This window comes from Scyliorhinus torazame, chromosome 22, assembly GCF_047496885.1.
Source record: "Scyliorhinus torazame isolate Kashiwa2021f chromosome 22, sScyTor2.1, whole genome shotgun sequence".
NCBI lineage: Eukaryota > Metazoa > Chordata > Chondrichthyes > Carcharhiniformes > Scyliorhinidae > Scyliorhinus > Scyliorhinus torazame.
In genome coordinates this window covers 15,791,678-15,806,383 of record NC_092728.1, presented here as the reverse complement: position 1 = coordinate 15,806,383, position 14,706 = coordinate 15,791,678, and the positions used below count along the sequence as shown (strand labels likewise).

Sequence of the window (14,706 nt, the reverse complement as noted above, 5' to 3'; positions counted from 1 at the left end):
TATTCGACTACGGGGAGACGCACCTCCTCCTCACTTGTGGCGGGGGTGGGGGGCTGCCTGGCTGAGCCCTTGCCCTTCGCTGCGAGCTAACACTCAAGGGCTCTGAGCGGGATTGTATACCCCCCCCCCGTCTCTCCTCGAGGACCGCCGAGCTGCAGCAGGAGGGGGGGTAAAGGTTTGCATTTGGGGTTGACCAGCAGCGGTCGCACGGCCAGCACAGCGTTGCCATTCCCTGGGTGTAATCAGTGTGATGTGCGACTCTCTCCGCAGTCCCACAGCCGAGCGATTCCGCAGCAAGGTGGAGCTGGTGAAATACTTTGGAGACTCGCTCGACTTGACCTACTTCGACTTCAAGAAGGGACTCATCCTGCCACCGACCACCAAGGTGAGAATCCAGCCCGGCTCCCTGCCACCCCTTACCCAGGCCGCCTGGCAGTGCCTTCCCGCTCACTCCCAGGGGGTCGCAGGCTCGAGCAACGAGCCTCTGGAGTTGTGAGGATTCCCCACCCCACCCGGCCCGGCCCCCCCCACCCGGCCTGGCCCCCCCCCGCCCGGCCCGGCCCGGCCACCCCCCGCCCGGCCCGGCCACCCCCCACCCGGCCCGGCCACCCCCCCACCCGGCCCAGCACTCCCACCTGGCCCGGACACCCCCGCCCGGACGACCCCCCCCCCCCCCCCCCCCCCCCCCCCCCCCGGCCCGGCCACCCCCCACCCGGCCCAGCACTCCCGCCCGGCCTGGCCACCCCCCACCCGGCCCAGCACTCCCACCTGGCCCAGACAGCCCCCTCCCGGCACGGCCCCACACACCACTCCCGACCCCTGCCTCGCGCCCTGCCCCTGCCTCGCGCCCTGCCCCTGCCTCGCGCCCTGCCCCTCCCTCGCGCCCTGCCCCTCCCTCGCGCCCCGCCCCTCCCGCGCGCCCCGCCCCTCCCTCGCGCCTCGCCCCTCCCTCGCGCCCGGCCCCTGCCTCACGCCCCGCCCCTCCCTCGCGCCCCGCCCCTCCCTCGCGCCCCGCCCCTGCCTCGGCCCCACCCCTGCCTCGCCCCCTGCCTCGCGCCCCTGCCTCGCACCCCGCCCCTGTCTTGCGCCCTTCCCGTCTCGCTCCTCGCCCTGTCCTGGCCTAGTCCTGCCACATTCTCACGCCTTCGCTCACTCAGCAATTACCCTTTTTATTTTACTAATTTAAAGTACCCAATTCTTTTTTTCCAATTAAGGGGCAATTTAGCTTCGCCAATCCACCTACCCTGCACACCTTTGGGTTGTGGGGGCGAAACCCACACAGACAGGGGGAGAATGTGCAAACTCCACACGGACAGTGACCCAAAGCCGGGATCGAACCTGGGACCTCGGCGCTGTGACGCAGCAATGCTAACGTGGCGCTCCCTCAGCACTGACCCTCCGACAGTGCGACGCTCCCTCAGCACTGACCCTCCGACAGTGCGGCGCTCCCTCAGCACCGACCCTCCGACAGTGCGGCGCTCCCTCAGCACCGACACTCAGACAGTGCGGCGCTCCCTCAGCACTGACACTCAGACAGTGCGGCGCTCCCTCAGCACCGACACTCAGACAGTGCGGCGCTCCCTCAGCACTGACACTCAGACAGTGCGGCGCTCCATAAGACATAGGAGCAGAATGAGGCCACTCGGCCCATCGATTCTGCTCCGTCATTCAATCATGGCTGATATTTTCTCACCCCCATTCTCCTGCCTTCTCCCCATATCCCCTGAACACCTTATTAATCAAGAACCTATCTATCTCTGTCTTAAAGGCACTCAGTGAATTGGCCTCCACAGCCTTCTGCGGCAAAGAGTTCCACAGATTCACCACCGTCTGGCTGAAGAAATCCCTCCTCATCGCTGTTTTAAAGGATCGCCCCTTTAGTCTGGGGTGGTGTCCTCTGGTTCTTGTTTTTCCTACAAGTGGAAACATCCTCTCGACGTCCACTCTATCCAGGCCTCGCAGTATCTTGTAACTTTCAATAAGATCCCTCCTCATCCTTCTAAACTGTAACGAGTTCAGACCCAGAGTCCTGAAATATTCCTCATATGTCAGTGCTCCCTCAGCACTGACCCTCCGACAGTGCGGCGCTCCCTCAGCATGGACCTTCCGACAGTGCGACGCTCCCTCAGCACTGACCCTCCGACAGTGCGGCGCTCCCTCAGCACTGACCCTCCGACAGTGCGGCGCTCCCTCAGCACTGACCCTCCGACAGTGCGGCGCTCCCTCAGCACTGACCCTCCGACAGTGCGGCGCTCCCTCAGCACTGACCCTCCGACAGTGCGGCGCTCCCTCAGCACTGACACTCCGACAGTGCGGCGCTCCCTCAGCACTGACCCTCAGACAGTGCGGCGCTCCCTCAGCACTGACCCTCAGACAGTGCGGCGCTCCCTCAGCACTGACCCTCCGACAGTGCGGCGCTCCCTCAGCACTGACACTCCGACAGTGCGGCGCTCCCTCAGCACTGACCCTCTGACAGTGCGGCTCTCCCTCAGCACTGACCCTCCCACAGTGCGGTGCTCCCTCAGCACTGACCCTCCGACAGTGCGGCGCTCCATCATCACTGACCCTCCGACAGTGCGGCGCTCCCTCAGCACTGACCCTCCGACAGTGCGGTGCTCCCTCAGCACTGACCCTCCCACAGTGCGGCGCTCCATCAATACTGACCCTCCGACAGTGCGGCGCTCCCTCAGCACTGACCCTCCGACAGTGCGGCAGTCCCTCAGTACTGACCCTCCGACAGTGCGGCACTCCCTCAGTACTGACTCTCCGACAGTGCGGCGCTCCCTCAGCACTGACCCTCTGACAGTGCGGCGCTCCCTCAGCACTGACACTCAGACAGTGCGGCGCTCCATAAGACATAGGAGCAGAATGAGGCCACTCGGCCCATCGATTCTGCTCCGTCATTCAATCATGGCTGATATTTTCTCACCCCCATTCTCCTGCCTTCTCCCCATATCCCCTGAACACCTTATTAATCAAGAACCTATCTATCTCTGTCTTAAAGGCACTCAGTGAATTGGCCTCCACAGCCTTCTGCGGCAAAGAGTTCCACAGATTCACCACCGTCTGGCTGAAGAAATCCCTCCTCATCGCTGTTTTAAAGGATCGCCCCTTTAGTCTGGGGTGGTGTCCTCTGGTTCTTGTTTTTCCTACAAGTGGAAACATCCTCTCGACGTCCACTCTATCCAGGCCTCGCAGTATCTTGTAACTTTCAATAAGATCCCTCCTCATCCTTCTAAACTGTAACGAGTTCAGACCCAGAGTCCTCAAATATTCCTCATATGTCAGTGCTCCCTCAGCACTGACCCTCCGACAGTGCGGCGCTCCCTCAGCATGGACCTTCCGACAGTGCGACGCTCCCTCAGCACTGACCCTCCGACAGTGCGGCGCTCCCTCAGCACTGACCCTCCGATAGTGCGGCGCTCCCTCAGTACTGACCCTCCGACAGTGCGGCTCTCCCTCAACACTGACCCTCCGACAGTGCGACGCTCCCTCAGCACTGACCCTCCGATAGTGCGGCGCTCCCTCAGTACGGACCCTCCGACATTGTGGCGCTTCCTCAGTACTGACCCTCTGACAGTGCGGCGCTCCCTCAGCACCGACCCTCCGACAGTGCGGCGCTTCCTCAGTACTGACCCTCCGACAGTGCGGCTCTCCCTCAACACTGACCCTCCGACCGTGCGACGCTCCCTCAGCACTGACCCTCCGATAGTGCGGCGCTCCCTCAGTACTGACCCTCTGACAGTGCGGCGCTCCCTCAGCACTGACCCTCCGACAGTGCGGCGCTTCCTCAGTACTGACCCTCCGACAGTGCGGCGCTCCCTCAGCACTGACGCTCCAACAGTGCGGCGCTCCCTCAGCACTGACCCTCCGACAGTGCAGCGCTCCCTCAGCATTGACCCTCCGACAGTGCGGCGCTCCCTCAGCACTGACCCTCCGACAGCACGGCACTCCCTCAGCACTGACCCTCAGACAGTGCAGGGCTCCATCAGCACTGACCCTCCGACAGTGCGGCACTCCCTCAGCACTGACCCTCCGACAGTGCGGCGCTCCCTCAGCACTGACCCTCCGACAGTCCAGCGCTCCCTCAGCACTGACCCTCTGACAGTGCAGCACTCTCTCAGCACTGACCCTCCGACAGTCCAGCGCTCCCTCAGCACTGACCCTCCGACAGTCCAGCGCTCCCTCAGCACTGACCCCCAATAAGGCCTGCCACCAGTTGTTGTGGATAATGGAGCTCAAGTGTCTGGAGTGGTGACTTGAACCCTTCAGCGGCTCACAGTGGGCACTAGAACACTCCACCACGGACAATGGACAATAAATATTGATTTGTTCGCCTCTCCCCAGCCGCTCATGAATGCTTGGTGATGCAGTGGCTTTTGTCTCTTTCGCCGTCAGATCCGGAAAGCCGTGAAGAGACTCAGCACCACCTCCTGCGATGGGGATGAGCAGGACTGGCAGCCAACCCCCAAGAAGAAGGTGAAGGTGACCATATCCCACAGCCCCATCGAGGTCAAGATGGAGAAGGACAGCACCACCGAGAGTTTGGCATCTGACCCGTTGGACACGCTCATCGTGTAAGTGGAGGGGTCAGTGAGTGACCGTGTGAGGGAGCTGGATTAACATCAGACATCAGTAGAGATACAGTCAGTAACACGGTGCTGGGGGGAGAGGGGTTACTGAGTGACAGTGTGAGGGAGCTGGATTAACATCAGTAGAGATACAGTCAGTAACACAGGGTGCTGGGGGAGAGGGGTTACTGAGTGACAGTGTGAGGGAGCTTGATTAACATCAGTAGAGATACAGTCAGTAACACAGGGTGCTGGGGGAGAGGTTACTGAGTGACAGTGTGAGGGAGCTGGATTAACATCAGTAGAGATACAGTCAGTAGCACAGGGTGCTGGGGGAGAGCTTACTGAGTGACAGTGTGAGGGAGCTGGATTAGCATCGGTAGAGATACAGTCAGAAACACAGGGTGCTGGGGGAGAGGTTACTGAGTGACAGTGTGAGGGAGCTGGATTAACATCAGTAGAGATACAGTCAGTAACACAGCGTGCTGGGGGAGAGGGGTTACTGAGTGACAGTGTGAGGGAGCTGGATTAACATCAGTAGAGATACAGTCAGTAACACAGGGTGCTGGAGGAGAGAGGTTACTGAGTGGCTGTGTGAGGGAGCTGGATTAACATCAGTAGAGATACAGTCAGTAACACAGGGTGCTGGGGGAGAGGGGTTACTGAGTGACTGTGTGAGGGAGCTGGATTAACATCAGTACAGATACAGTCAGTAACACAGGATGCTGGGGAGAGGGGTTACTGAGTGACAGTGTGAGGGAGCCGGATTAACATCAGTAGAGATACAGTCAGTAACACAGGGTGCTGGGGTAGAGGGGTTACTGAGTGACAGTGTGAGGGAGCTGGATTAACATCAGTAGAGATACAGTCAGTAACACAGGGTGCTGGGGGAGAGGGGTTACTGAGTGACAGTGTGAGGGAGCTGGATTAACATCAGTAGAGATACAGTCAGTAACACAGCGTGCTGGGGGAGAGGGGTTACTGAGTGACAGTGTGAGGGAGCTGGATTAACATCAGTAGAGATACAGTCAGTAACACAGGGTGCTGGGGGAGAGGTTACTGAGTGACTGTGAGGGAGCTGGATTAGCATCAGTAGAGATACAGTCAGTAACACAGGGTGCTGGGGGAGAGGTTACTGAGTGACAGTGTGAGGGAGCTGGATTAACATCAGTAGAGATACAGTCAGTAACACAGGGTGCTGGGGGAGAGGGGTTACTGAGTGACAGTGTGAGGGAGCTGGATTAACATCAGTACAGATACAGTCAGTAACACGGTGCTGGGGGAGAGGGGTTACTGAGTGACAGTGTGAGGGAGCTGGATTAACATCAGTAGAGATACAGTCAGTAACACAGGGTGCTGGGGGAGAGGGGTTACTGAGTGACAGTGTGAGGGAGCTGGATTAACATCAGTAGAGATACAGTCAGTAACACAGGGTGCTGGAGGAGAGAGGTTACTGAGTGACAGTGTGAGGGAGCTGGATTAGCATCAGTAGAGATACAGTCAGTAACACAGGGTGCTGGGGGAGAGGTTACTGAGTGACAGTGTGAGGGAGCTGGATTAGCATCAGTAGAGATACAGTCAGTAACACAGGGTGCTGGGGGAGAGGTTACTGAGTGACAGTGTGAGGGAGCTGGATTAACATCAGTAGAGATACAGTCAGTAACACAGGGTGCTGGGGGAGAGGGGTTACTGAGTGACAGTGTGAGGGAGCTGGATTAACATCAGTACAGATACAGTCAGTAACACGGTGCTGGGGGAGAGGGGTTACTGAGTGACAGTGTGAGGGAGCTGGATTAACATCAGTAGAGATACAGTCAGTAACACAGGGTGCTGGGGAGAGGGGTTACTGAGTGACAGTGTGAGAGCTGGATTAACATCAATAGAGATACAGTCAGTAACACAGGGTGCTGGGGGAGAGGGGTTACTGAGTGACAGTGTGAGGGAGCTGGATTAACATCAGTAGAGATACAGTCAGTAACACAGGGTGCTGGGGGAGGGGGTTACTGAGTGACAGTGTGAGGGAGCTGGATTAACATCAGTAGAGATACAGTCAGTAACACAGGGTGCTGGGGAGAGGGGTTACTGAGTGACAGTGTGAGAGCTGGATTAACATCAATAGAGATACAGTCAGTAACACAGGGTGCTGGGGGAGAGGGGTTACTGAGTGACAGTGTGAGGGAGCTGGATTAACATAAGTCGAGATACAGTCAGTAACACGGTGCTCGGGGGAGAGGGGTTACTGAGTGACAGTGTGAGGGAGCTGGATTTGTGGACTAAGCTCCACCTTCGGCCCGAACACCATAACCCTTAATCCCTTTATTCTTCAAAAAACTATCTATCTTTATCTTGAAAACATTTAATGAAGGAGCCTCTACTGCTTCACTGGGCAACGAATTCCATAGATTCACAACCCATTGGGTGAAGAAGTTCCTCCTAAACTCAGTCCTAAATCTACTTCCCCTTATTTTGAGGCTATGCCCCCTTGTTCTGCTTTCACCCGCCAGTGGAAACAACCTGCCCGCATCTATCCTGTCTATTCCCTTCATAATCTTATATGTTTCTATAAGATCCCCCCTCATCCTTCTAAATTCCAACGAGTACAGTCCCAGTCTACTCAACCTCTCCTCGTAATCCAACCCCTTCAGCTCTGGGATTAACCTAGTTAATCTCCTCTGAACACCCTCCAGTGCCAGAACGTCCTTTCTCAAGTAAGGAGACCAAAACTGAACGCAATACTCCAGGTGTGGCCTCACTAGCACCTTATACAATTGCAGCAGAACCTCTAGTCTTAAACTCCATCCCTCTAGCAATGAAGGACAAAATTCCATTTGCCTTCTTAATCACCTGTTGCACCTGTAAACCACCTTTTTGCGACTCATGCACTAGCACACCCAGGTCTCTCTGCACAGCAGCATGTTTTAATATTTTATCATTGAAATAATAATCCCTTTTGCTATTATCCCTACCAAAATGGATAATCTCACATTTGTCAACATTGTATTCCATCTGCCAGACCCTAGCCCATTCACTTAACCTATCCAAATCCCTCTGCAGACTTCCAGTATCCGCTGCACTTTTTGCTTTACCACTTATCTTAGTGTCGTCTGCAAATTTGGAAACATTGCCCTTGGACCCCAACTCCAAATCATCTATGTAAATTGTGAACAGTTGTGGGCCCAACACTGATCCCTGAGGGACACCACTAGCTACTGATTGCCAACCAGAGAAACACCCATTAATCCCAACTCTTTGCTTTCTATTAATTAACCAATACAGTCAGTAACAGGGTGCTGGGGGGAGAGTGGTTACTGAGTGACAGTGTGAGGGAGCTGGATTAACATCAGTAGACATACAGTCAGTAACACAGGGTGCTGGGAGAGAGGGGTTACTGAGTGACAGTGTGAGGGAGCTGGATTAACATCAGTAGAGATACAGTCAGTAACACAGGGTGCTGGGGGAGGGGGGTTACTGAGTGACAGTGTGAGGGAGCTGGATTAACATCAGTAGAGATACAGTCAGTAACACGGTGCTGGGGGGAGAGGGGTTACTGAGTGACAGTGTGAGGGAGCTGGATTAACATCAGTAGAGATACAGTCAGTAACACAGGGTGCTGGGGGAGAGGGGTTACTGAGTGACAGTGTGAGGGAGCTTGATTAACATCAGTAGAGATACAGTCAGTAACACAGGGTGCTGGGGGAGAGGTTACTGAGTGACAGTGTGAGGGAGCTGGATTAACATCAGTAGAGATACAGTCAGTAGCACAGGGTGCTGGGGGAGAGCTTACTGAGTGACAGTGTGAGGGAGCTGGATTAGCATCGGTAGAGATACAGTCAGAAACACAGGGTGCTGGGGGAGAGGTTACTGAGTGACAGTGTGAGGGAGCTGGATTAACATCAGTAGAGATACAGTCAGTAACACAGGGTGCTGGGGGAGAGGGGTTACTGAGTGACAGTGTGAGGGAGCTGGATTAACATCAGTACAGATACAGTCAGTAACACGGTGCTGGGGGAGAGGGGTTACTGAGTGAGAGTGTGAGGGAGCTGGATTAACATCAGTAGAGATACAGTCAGTAACACAGGGTGCTGGGGGAGAGGGGTTACTGAGTGACAGTGTGAGGGAGCTGGATTAACATCAGTAGAGATACAGTCAGTAACACAGGGTGCTGGGGAGAGGGGTTACTGAGTGACAGTGTGAGAGCTGGATTAACATCAATAGAGATACAGTCAGTAACACAGGGTGCTGGGGGAGAGGGGTTACTGAGTGACAGTGTGAGGGAGCTGGATTAACATCAGTAGAGATACAGTCAGTAACACAGGGTGCTGGGGGAGGGGGTTACTGAGTGACAGTGTGAGGGAGCTGGATTAACATCAGTAGAGATACAGTCAGTAACACAGGGTGCTGGGGAGAGGGGTTACTGAGTGACAGTGTGAGAGCTGGATTAACATCAATAGAGATACAGTCAGTAACACAGGGTGCTGGGGGAGAGGGGTTACTGAGTGACAGTGTGAGGGAGCTGGATTAACATAAGTCGAGATACAGTCAGTAACACGGTGCTCGGGGGAGAGGGGTTACTGAGTGACAGTGTGAGGGAGCTGGATTTGTGGACTAAGCTCCACCTTCGGCCCGAACACCATAACCCTTAATCCCTTTATTCTTCAAAAAACTATCTATCTTTATCTTGAAAACATTTAATGAAGGAGCCTCTACTGCTTCACTGGGCAACAAATTCCATAGATTCACAACCCTTTGGGTGAAGAAGTTCCTCCTAAACTCAGTCCTAAATCTACTTCCCCTTATTTTGAGGCTATGCCCCCTTGTTCTGCTTTCACCCGCCAGTGGAAACAACCTGCCCGCATCTATCCTGTCTATTCCCTTCATAATCTTATTTGTTTCTATAAGATCCCCCCTCATCCTTCCAAATTCCAACGAGTACAGTCCCAGTCTACTCAACCTCTCCTCGTAATCCAACCCCTTCAGCTCTGGGATTAACCTTGCGAATCTCCTCTGAACACCCTCCAGTGCCAGAACGTCCTTTCTCAAGTAAGGAGACCAAAACTGAACGCAACACTCCAGGTGTGGCCTCACTAGCACCTTATACAATTGCAGCAGAACCTCTAGTCTTAAACTCCATCCCTTTAGCAATGAAGGACAAAATTCCATTTGCCTTCTTAATCACCTGTTGCACCTGTAAACCAACTTTTTGCGACTCATGCACTAGCACACCCAGGTCTCTCTGCACAGCAGCATGTTTTAATATTTTATCATTTAAATAATAATCACTTTTGCTGTTATTCCTACCAAAATGGATAATCTCACATTTGTCAACATTGTATTCCATCTGCCAGACCCTAGCCCATTCACTTAACCTATCCAAATCCCTCTGCAGACTTCCAGTATCCTCTGCACTTTTTGCTTTACCACTTATCTTAGTGTCGTCTGCAAATTTGGAAACATTGCCCTTGGACCCCAACTCCAAATCATCTATGTAAATTGTGAACAGTTGTGGGCCCAACACTGATCCCTGAGGGACACCACTAGCTACTACTGATTGCCAACCAGAGAAACACCCATTAATCCCAACTCTTTGCTTTCTATTAATTAACCAATACAGTCAGTAAGAGGGTGCTGGGGGGAGAGTGGTTACTGAGTGACAGTGTGAGGGAGCTGGATTAACATCAGTAGACATACAGTCAGTAACACAGGGTGCTGGGAGAGAGGGGTTACTGAGTGACAGTGTGAGGGAGCTGGATTAACATCAGTAGAGATACAGTCAGTAACACAGGGTGCTGGGAGATAGGGGTTACTGAGTGACAGTGTGAGGGAGCTGGATTAACATCAGTAGAGATACAGTCAGTAACACAGGGTGCTGGGGGAGAGGGGTTACTGAGTGACAGTGTGAGGGAGCTGGATTAACATCAGTAGAGCTACAGTCAGTAACACAGGGTGCTGGGGGAGGGGGTTACTGAGTGACAGTGTGAGGGAGCTGGATTAACATCAGTACAGATGCAGTCAGTAACACAGGGTGCTGGGGGAGAGGGGTTACTGAGTGACAGTGTGAGGGAGCTGGATTAACATCAGTACAGATACAGTCAGTAACACAGGGTGCTGGGGGGAGGGGGGTTACTGAGTGACAGTGTGAGGGAGCTGGATTAACATCAGTAGAGATACAGTCAGTAACACAGGGTGCTGAGGGAGAGGGGTTACTGAGTGACAGTGTGAGGGAGCTGGATTAACATTGGTAGAGATACAGTCAGTAACACAGGGTGCTGGGGGAGAGGGGTTACTGAGTCACAGTGTGGGGAGCTGGATTAACATCAGTAGAGATACAGTCAGTAACACAGGGTGCTGGGAGATCGGGGTTACTGAGTGACTGTGTGAGGGAGCTGGATTAACATCAGTAGAGATACAGTCAGTAACACAGGGTGCTGGGGGAGAGGTTACTGAGTGACAGTGTGAGGGAGCTGGATTAACATCAGTAGAGATACAGTCAGTAACACGGTGCTGGGGGAGAGGGGTTACTGAGTCACAGTGTGAGGGAGGTGGATTAACATCAGTAGAGATACAGTCAGTAACACAGGGTGCTGGGAGAGAGGAGTTACTGAGTGACAGTGTGAGGGTGCTGGATTAACATCAGTAGAGATACAGTCAGTAACACAGGGTGCTGGGGGAGAGGGGTTACTGAGTGACAGTGTGAGGGAGCTGGATTAACATCAGTAGAGATACAGTCAGTAACACAGGGTGCTTGGGGAGAGGGGTTACTGAGTGACAGTGTGAGGGAGCTGGATTAACATCAGTAGAGATACAGTCAGTAACACAGGATGCTGGGGGAGAGGGGTTACTGAGTGACAGTGTGAGGGAGCTGGATTAACATCAGCAGAGATACAGTCAGTAACACAGGGTGCTGGGGGAGAGGTTACTGAGTGACAGTGTGAGGGAGCTGGATTAACATCAGTAGAGATACAGTCAGTAACACTGGGTACTGGGGGGAGAGAGGTTACTGAGTGACAGTGTGAGCGAGCTGGATTAACATCAGTACAGATACAGTCAGTAACACAGGGTGCTGGGGGAGAGGGGTTACTGAGTGACAGTGTGAGGGAGCTGGATTAACATCAGTAGAGATACAGTCAGTAACACAGGGTGCTGGGAGAGAGGGGTTACTGAGTGACAGTGTGAGGGAGCTGGATTAACATCAGTAGAGATACAGTCAGTAACACAGGGTGCTGGGAGGGAGGGGTTACTGAGTGACTGTGAGGGAGCTGGATTAACATCAGTAGAGATACAGTCAGTAACACAGGTTGCTGGGGGGAGAGGGGTTACTGAGTGACTGTGAGGGAGCTGGATTAACATCAGCAGAGATACAGTCAGTAACACAGGGTGCTGGGGGAGAGGGGTTACTGAGTGACGGTGTGAGGGAGCTGGATTAACATCAGTGGAGATACAGTCAGTAACACAGGGTGCTGGGGGAGAGGTTACTGAGTGACAGTGTGAGGGAGCTGGATTAACATTGGTAGAGATACAGTCAGTAACACAGGGTGCTGGGGGTGAGTGGTTACTGAGTGACAGTGTGAGGGAGCTGGATTAACATCAGTAGAGATACAGTCAGTAACACAGGGTGCTGAGGGAGAGGGGTTACTGAGTGACAGTGTGAGGGAGCTGGATTAACATCAGTAGAGATACAGTCAGTAACACAGGATGCTGGGGGAGAGGGGTTACTGAGTGACAGTGTGAGGGAGCTGGATTAACATCAGTAGAGATACCGTTAGTAACACAGGGTGCTGGGGGAGAGGGGTTACTGAGTGACAGTGCGAGGGAGCTGGATTAACATCAGTAGAGATACAGTCAGTAACACAGGGTGCTGGGGGAGAGGGGTTACTGAGTGACAGTGAGGGAGCTGGATTAACATCAGTAGAGATACAGTCAGTAACACAGGGTGCTGGGGGAGAGGGGTTACTGAGTGACAGTGTGAGGGAGCTGGATTAACATCAGTAGAGATACAGTCAGTAACACAGGGTGCTGGGGGAGAGGGGTTACTGAGTGACAGTGTGAGCGAGCTGGATTAACATCAGTAGAGATACAGTCAGTAACACAGGGTGCTGGGGAATAGGGGTTACTGAGTGACTGTGTGAGGGAGATGGATGTAAACCACTAATTGCTGACTATTTGAGTTTGTTGCGTTGATGTTTTCTCTCCTCTCTATCTCACTTAGTCCCTTCCTCCCCTGACCGCCTCCCTCCCCCTGGATTCCCTCCCCCTGGATTCCCTCCCCCTGGATTCCTCCCCTGGATTCCCCTCCCTCCCTTTCAGCCCTCCCTCATCTGGCCCCTCTCCTTCGACTCCCCTGCCTCGGTCTCTCTCCCTAACTCTCAGCGCCTTTCGCTCGGCCCCCCCCCTCGCTCGCCCCCCTCTTTCCCCTTCTCCCTTGCTCGCCCCCCTCCCTAGCCCCCCCTCTCCCTTAGCCTCTCTCTCTCGGCCCCTCTCCCTCAGCCTTACCTCGGCTCCCTTTCCTCCCTCGCCCCCTCTTTCGACCCCCTCACCTCCCTCGGCACTAACCCCCCCCCCCCCCCCTCTCTGGCCCCCTCTCTCTCTATCTCCCTCCTACTTGTCTCTCTCCTGTCTATGTCGCTCTCCCTATGTCTGCCTCCTCCCCCCTCCCTCCCTTCCTCCCCCTCTCTCTGTCTCCCCGTCTCTCTCCGTCTCACCATCTCTCTCTGTCTCTCTCTGTCTTTCTCCGTCTCTCTGTTTCTCTGCCTCTCCGTCTCTCTCTGTCTCTCCCTGTCTGTCTCCGTCTCTCCCTCTCTGTCTCTCTCTGTCTCTCTCTGTCTCTCCCCGTCTCTCCCCGTCTATGTCTCTCCGTCTCTGTCTCTCCCTGTCTCTCTCCGTCTCTGTCTCTCCATCTCCCTGTCTCTCTCTGTCTCTCTCCGTCTCTCTGTCTCTCTCTGTCTCTCCCTGTCTCTCTCCGTCTCTGTCTCTCCATCTCCCTGTCTCTCTCCCTCTCTCTCCCTCTCTCCGTCTCTCTCTCTGTCTCTCCCCGTCTCTCTCCGTCTCCCTGTCTCTCTCCGTCTCCCTGCCTCTCTCCGTCTCCCTGTCTCTCTCCGTCTCCCTGTCTCTCTCCATCTCCCTGTCTCTCTCCGTCTCTCTGTCTCTCTCTATATCCCTGTCTCCCTCCGCCTCTCTGTCTCTCTCCATCTCCCTGTCTCTCTCCGTCTCTGTCTCTCCATTTCCCTGTCTCTCTCCGTCTCTGTCTCTCTATTTCCCTGTCTCTCTCCCTCTCTCCGTCTCTCTCCCTCTCTCCGTCTCTCTCTCTGTCTCTCCCCGTCTCTCTCCGTCTCCCTGTCTCTCTCCGTCTCCCTGTCTCTCTCCGTCTCTCTGTCTCTCTCCGTCTCCCTGTCTCTCTCCGTCTCCCTGTCTCCCTCCGCCTCTCTGTCTCTCTCCATTTCCCTGTCTCTCTCCGTCTCTGTCTCTCCATTTCCCTGTCTCTCTCCGTCTCTGTCTCTCTGTCTCTCTCTCTGCTGTCAGTTTGTGAATGTCTCCCACGCTGAGTCTAGTACCGAAACAGCTGCTTCCCCTCAATGACGCATCAATGTTTAAAATAGCCCAAAGCTTTCATCCCTCTTTGAAAACAATGGGGGGGTTGACTAGGCCTTTCTCAACCTGCTGACCTTGATGTCTCTCTCTGTCCCTCCCTCTCTCTATGTGCGTCCCTGTCTCTCTCTCTCTCTCTCTCTCTCTCTCTCTCTCCCTCCCTCCCTCCCTCCCTCCCTCTCTCTGTGTGTCCCTGTCTCTCTCCCTCCCTCCCTCCGTCTCTCTATGTGTGTCCCTGTCTCTCTCCCTCCCTCCCTCCCTCTCTCCCTCCCTCTCTCCCTCCCTCCCTCTCTCTGTGTCCCTGTCTCTCTCCCTCTCTCTGTGTCCCTGTCTCTCTCCCTCCCTCCCTCCCTCTCTCCCTCCCTCCCTCCCTCCCTCCCTCCCTCTCTCTGTGTCCCTGTCTCTCTCCCTCTCTCTGTGTCCCTGTCTCTCTCCCTCCCTCCCTCCCTCTCTCTATGTGTGTCCCTGTCTCTCCCTCTCTCTCTCTTTCTCTCTCTGTCCCTGTCTCTCTCTCTCTCTCTCTCCCTCTCTCCCTCTCTCCCTCTTTCTGTCT

At 54.6% G+C, this 14,706-nt stretch overlaps 1 protein-coding gene across 1 annotated transcript in view; it reads left to right on the top strand.

The window, feature by feature from the left end:
- LOC140399439 (uncharacterized) overlaps positions 1-14,706 on the top strand; it is a 165,152-nt gene that overhangs the window by 27,147 nt on the left and 123,299 nt on the right. The window contains exons 4-5 of the mRNA XM_072489017.1: positions 271-385; positions 4,399-4,577. Of these exons, the coding sequence (XP_072345118.1) occupies positions 271-385; positions 4,399-4,577 (294 nt within the window). The remainder of the gene's footprint in view (positions 1-270; positions 386-4,398; positions 4,578-14,706) is intronic.